General features: G+C 33.0%; 1 protein-coding gene across 1 annotated transcript; it reads left to right on the top strand.

Moving 5' to 3' along the window:
- Nucleotides 1–302: 302 nt before the first annotated feature.
- Nucleotides 303–5,996, top strand: LOC149544743 (protein NRT1/ PTR FAMILY 5.6-like). The gene is made up of 4 exons (XM_089795324.1): nt 303–760; nt 985–1,202; nt 2,869–3,431; nt 4,817–5,996. Exons 1-4 carry the CDS (start codon nt 598–600, stop codon nt 5,694–5,696), a joined length of 1,824 nt encoding a protein of 607 aa, XP_089651450.1. The 5' UTR covers nt 303–597; the 3' UTR covers nt 5,697–5,996.
- Nucleotides 5,997–6,576: the final 580 nt, after the last annotated feature.

Genomic DNA, 6,576 nt, shown 5'->3' with positions numbered 1-6,576 from the left:
AAGAATTTCAAGATCATCATGACTCTGAAAATTCCAATCCCCATGCCTTAAAAAGCATATTACATCCCACCACACAAGAAAAGGAAACTGTACAGCATTATCAATATAAAACCAAATGTTGAGGAAGTGGAGTTTGGTGTGGAATATGATTCTTTTAGTGGGGAGGTGTTTTAAAATGTTGTGCTCCCCACCTCGGTTGAACAACCGCCATTGATTTGTACACATTTTCAACATGCACTTTAGCAAGTTGCGTCCCATCCAAAAAGTAATATTTATTTACACTTTATTCCAACTCTTTCCTCACAGAATAGCTGGCTTTTTAGTATAAATAGTCTACACAATAGGCAATCTCCACAACATTTGGGTGTGAAGTACAAGGCACGAAGAATCATAAATGCCGTGTAATGTGTGGAGAAATAGGATTGTTTAGTAGAATCTATCTGCTCAGTACATCATCCCATTAAATATATTTGACTCTTGTCATAGCTCAGAGACTGACCTCACAATAAGTTATTCTAAAAATAAGTCACTGGTCTTCATTTCGGGACTCCACAGACTAATTTATAGTTTACATTGCCAATTGTTTTGGGTGTTATCATGGGTTTCTTCAGTTGGAGAGAGTGGTTAGAGTTTTGGAAGAGTCCTGCAGTAAGCGGAGAAGATGGTCAAGAATGGGTAAACGATGGATCAGTTGATCTTAGAGGAAGGGCTGTTATCAAGTCAAAATCTGGAGGATGGAAGGCTTCTCTTTTCATTATAGGTAATATACAATTAAACATTTTTTGCTTTTACGTTGTTCACAAGTTTTTTAATTGTGTGCTCATAGGATTTGTTTCAAGTTCTATAGAAATTCTCAGAGTTCTATGAATCTGTTATTTGATTATGGGTTATGGAATGTAATTCAAATGTTATGGAATGGAATCATATGAATTGATAAATAATCTGATATCATTAACTTGTTTCTTTGACTGTTTTGTTTTACAGGAGTTGAGTTCAGTGAAAGGTTGACATATTATGGAGTGGCATCCAATTTGATAATCTACTTAACCACTGTGTTGCATGAAGGAGTTGCCACATCAGCAAAGAATGTGAATAACTGGTCAGGAGTAACAACTGTGATGCCCCTTGTGGGAGGATTTCTAGCAGATGCATACTTTGGTCGTTACTGGATGGTGTTAATCTCCTCTGTGATATATCTCTTGGTAAGCCAACCTCTGCAAAATAGAACACCCAAAATGGCTTCATGCAATTTCTATGGTGTCCTATGTTTTTCACTTCACTTTAGACAGTACATGTGTTTTGCTAAGTGGTTGTTTTATTCTTAAATGTACTTTCAAGACGCCCATTATTTGTTTCTTTTTTAAGTTTGTAAAGGTCTATTATTATTACATGTGAGAAGAGGCTTTAAGGATGTGTTTGATTCTTCCAAGGATTAAAGTCATAGAAGGGCCTGTGAGAATATATACGCTTTCTTTTGAGTTTTAGAACCTTCGTTCTGATTGGCCTAAAGTTTGTTTATTCTTGTTTACGCTTTTGTGGAATTTCTTCCTTTGTGTAGCATCTTTTAATGGATGATGATTGTACTTTGGAGTTGGATTAACCCAGTTTTGATTGCAAATAAATATTATCATAAATATTTCTTTAGAGTGTAGACCATAACGTGCATGCCTGCAAATATTCCTTATGTCAGGAGGTGGTCATTCACTGAATTTATGGTCCATGAATAGGAGAGCTGATAACGTCCCTCTTCCTTCCCAACCCAAAAAAAAGTTGTCAGTAGACTTTTTAACATGAGAAAAGAATCTTATATCTTCCGTCTTCACGTTGCACAAGGACATTTAAAGTGTTCAAAAGGAAGTTAGTATGTCTGGATCTGACTCTCTGAGTTTTTATGTCGGATGTTTCAGATTTAGTTTTATTTTAAAAAGAGAATAAGGCCATTAAGAATGTTAGTAAGTATTTTTTATAAATTTAGTTATATAAATTTTCTGTTAGATCAAATTTCATTTACAAATAGATGTAAAGATGTAAAACATATTAGCATGAATTATTTAGGTGAGTAAATTTTTTACTTTTATATAAAATTCTATGATCCATCATTAAAAAATAGAAAACAAGAAAAAAAAATTACAAATATTTTTAAAGGTCTCACGTTATATAAACAAAGGATGTTGAGCCTCAATATAAAGCTATTGCTAATTCCTTCTGTCATTCCTCTTCAATGAGACATTTAAGATGTTATTATGCATTGTTTTTAGATTTGACTCTATGAATTTTTTCATTTGATGTTTCAGTTTATATTCTACTGAGAAACATAGGCTAGGGGCTTTAAGGGTATTAGTATGCATTGTTTCTAGATTTGAATGTGTACATTTTTTTGGTTTTTCCTTTTACATCAAATTTCATTCACCAAGAGACATTAAGGGTATTAATGGTATTAGTGTGCATTATTTCTAAAGTTGATTGAGCAAGTTTTTATGGCTGATATTTTAAATCAAAATCCATGATCCATCATTAAGAAATGAGAAAGAAGAAAAACATTAAAAGTATTTTCAAAGATCTCATATTAACTGAGAAAAGAATGTCAGGCATTGACTTCTATTTCTAAGTTCTTGATTTTCCTTACATTAAAGTGTTACAATGCTTAGTTTCTAAATTTGTCTGTGTTAATTTTCAAACTTGATAATTTGGATCAAATTCCATTTACAAAGAGAGATTAAAAGCAGTGTCAGTATGCATTGTTTCTTGATTTGGTTGTGTGGTTTTTTTCATTCAATTTTATGGAACAAATTATATTCACAAAGAGACATTATTGTCATACAATGGCTGAACAAACTAGTTAATCTCAAGCTTGTTTCATATTCACAGGGATTAGTATTGTTGACTCTTTCAGCATCACTGTCTTCCTTGAAGCCTCCACGGTGTGATAAAGCCAACTTGACATGCAATCCCCATGCAACATCCACACAAATTGGGGTCTTCTTCTTTGCCTTGTACTTGATATCAGTAGGAACAGGTGGTCACAAACCTTCACTCCAGTCCTTTGGGGCAGACCAATTCAATGAACAAGATAGTGTAGAAAAGCAGAGGAAAATATCTTTCTTCAACTGGTGGTACTTTGGATTGTGTGGAGGTGTTCTTACAGCAGTAACAGTAGTTGTGTATGTTCAGGACAACATAGGATGGGGTGTTGGCTTCTCCATCCCTACAGCAGCCATGGCTGTCACACTCATCTTGTTCTTGTTTGGAACTCCATATTACAGAAACAGGATTCCCAGAGGCAGTCCCCTCACTAGGATACTGCAAGTCTTTGTTGCTGCCATCAGGAACAGGAAGCACAAGAATCCTGAAGTGGGTCTTCTTTATGAGAAATTTGATTTGGAAGACATCAGATCTGGCCAGAGGTTGTTGTCACATACAGAAAACTTGAGGTGAGTTCAATTTCTATTATGTGTTTTCCTTTTATTAAAGTTTTTAATGTGTTCTTAGCAATTCTTAATTTCATGATATTTTTTGAATCCATATTTTGGATCATATTTAATAAACACTATTTAGAGATATTAGAGAGTGTAATCAAATGATGTTAGATTTTAATTCAAATATATCAATCCTTAATCTGATAAAATTGTGGAAATTTTCTTAATCAATAGTTCAGTAACATTTGTTTTGTGTCATTAGAGTGTAGAAAGCTAAAATAAAGAAATAATCTAAAATATTGATTAAAAAATTAGAGATAATTTAATCTTCAAATGCTTTAATCTACAGAATAATAGATTGTTGAATTTTTCAATTGCTAGTATGTTAATAAAATGAAACACACTAATATCAGACAGTAACTTAATATTTTTTTAAGTAAAAACAAGTTTAGCTTACAATTTTTTAGATTAAATTGTGTAGATTTTATTTTTCATCAATATTTTAAAAGACAAACAAAAAAAGAGAATTGGATCATAGAACAATCTAAATCATCAATGAAAATATATAATTATATAATCTATTAAAACCATAAAGATTTAAAATCTCTCTATAGAATTCTAAATGAATAAAAGTCGCCTCCTTAACATTTTAGGCAATGAATTGATACACTTCCTATAGACTTGAGTCAATTGTTGTACTTATTGATAACTTTAGTAATTCTTCACACTTGTATAATATTATGTTTTTAATATTTTTATTTATTTTTAATAGTTCAAATTTCCAATGATAAGTTTCGAGTCTTTCAATATCTTTAAGACTTCTGAATAATGAGATAATTATATTTTTTTTATTTGTTAATATAATTTCCCATTCCTTCATAAACTAAACAAAAGCAATTGTTAAAGACAAGCCCAAGCCCAAGCCCCCTCAGCACTAGCAGTAAAATAATATTAAACTTAATGGTCCCTATTGGTAAAGCATATAATCATCGTATGGAAGACAATCCCAGCCCAAACTTATCCTCAAGCATATGTTGGCTCTTATCAAAAGATTAAAAATTAGTAATTTTTAAGTAATCAGCAAGTGGGACAGTAGATTTGCATTTGAAGATTGACTTTTATCATCAAGATTATATAATTCAATTCCATTACCATTAAGTCAAATTATATTATACTCCAAATGCTTCATCAAATCATTAGTGTAACCTTTAAATGGGAATTTAAAAAGTCCTCAAGATTATTTTATTGTGGTGACAGTCAATGGTTCATGTTATTTTTTTATTGTGGTCACAATCAATGGTTCATGCTATTTTTGTATGTGGTTTGAAAAAGTTATTTTCTCTCAACTTGTTGGATAGAAGACATCTGACGAGAATGTGGAATTCAAATTTAATGTTAAGGTTCTTGGACAAAGCAGCCATATTCGTACAAGCTGATGCAGATGGATCAAAGGAGCCCAATCCATGGAAAGTGTGCACAATAACTCAAGTAGAGGAAACCAAGCTCATTATAAGGATGGTACCCATCTGGTTATGTTGCTTAGCCTATGGAGTGGCAATAGCTCAAGGAACAACCTTCTTCTTAAAGCAAGGTTACACCATGGATAGAAGCATGGGTTCTCATTTTCAAATACCCACAGCCTCTCTCCTTGCCTTCACTGCTGGTTCCATGGTCATCTTTGTTGTAATCTATGATAGATTTCTAGTCCCCATGGCAAGAAAGTTCACTGGCAATGAAAGAGGAATAAGCATACTTCAAAGAATTGGTGTTGGCATGTTCTTCTCCATCATATTTCTAGTAACTGCAGCTCTTTCTGAGAAAAAGAGGATAAATGCAGCAAAAGCTCATGGATTGCTTGACACTCCCAAGGCCACAATACCCCTCAGTGTTTTTTGGCTATGCCCACAGTTCATATTCCTTGGAATAGCAGATGTGTTCACACTAGTGGGATTGCAAGAGTATTTCTATGACCAAGTTCCTGACAGCATGAGAAGCTTGGGGATTGCCTTTTATCTTAGTGTTGTTGGTGTTGCAAGTTTCATCAGCAGTCTTCTTATCACCATTACAGATATGGCCAGTGAAAGAGGAGGTCACAGTGGTTGGTTTGTGAACAACCTTAACAGATGCCATTTAGATTATTTCTATTGGCTCTTGGCTTCTCTTAGTGCTCTCAACCTATGCCTCTATATCTACATTGCAAGAAAATACACATACAAGAAGGTCAAACCAATAGAGGAAAACAGTCTTCATCATGCTGCTGCTCACACCAACAAAACCTAGTGCACATCATAGATATCCATGGAATGTATTTATAGATTTTCATTTACTCTAGTTAAATGCAGGTTAAGGGCTTGGTTTGATTAATGAGAACTTACTGTAGTAGACACAAGGTTGCAAGGCTCTCAAAGTCAATATGATATGAAAGGATGTGTCACACCAATATTAGAATCAACAGTTTAATTCTAGTCAAATGTAGTAGAATATAAAGTATGATGATATTAATGTAATCCTTTATTGACTTCTATGACTTATGTTAGTCCAACTAAAAGTAATGGTAAACCAATCGTTTCATTTGGCCTGTGTTGGAAATTTGAGTCATTTATAAATGCATACTGAGAACATTGAACATGTATTTAACTCCTTTTAGGATAATCATAAACCTTTTTTTGACTTGGTATCAAGTATTAGAACCCAATTTTTGGGAAAATCTTATCTTTAGTTTGACAAAAGAAAAGTTTATTTGTTATCATGGCCATTGTTGAAATAAATTGTAGACAACTATGACATGTTTGATTGTATTCTTTTCTGCCAAGACTTATCATGCTTAATTTTTACTGTTGCCATGATTGACTCTAACATTATGCATGTAGAAATATCATCGATGTTGAACTTTGTTGACCAGAGAGTGATTTTATTAATTTTGTGCTTTAATTGGTATTCTTGATCGAATACATAATGATTTCTGCATTGCATAAAGTGTAACTATTTGCATTTTAATATGGCGAACCTAAAATTGTTTCCCACTTTCTTTTTCCTCCACCTGTTAGATTATCATTAGTTTTTTATTATTCTAAATTATCTTTATCTACCTAGTGGCTGCACGATTTATCATGTGCCAATGAACTTTTAGTCATGAAATTTATTTGACTACACCATGTGA

Source organism: Cupressus sempervirens, chromosome 8, assembly GCF_028749045.1.
Source record: "Cupressus sempervirens isolate cs-2001-9-10 chromosome 8, ASM2874904v1, whole genome shotgun sequence".
Classification (NCBI taxonomy): domain Eukaryota; kingdom Viridiplantae; phylum Streptophyta; class Pinopsida; order Cupressales; family Cupressaceae; genus Cupressus; species Cupressus sempervirens.
The sequence above is the reverse complement of the archived record's forward strand: the minus strand, read 5'-3'. Positions and strand labels throughout refer to the sequence as shown.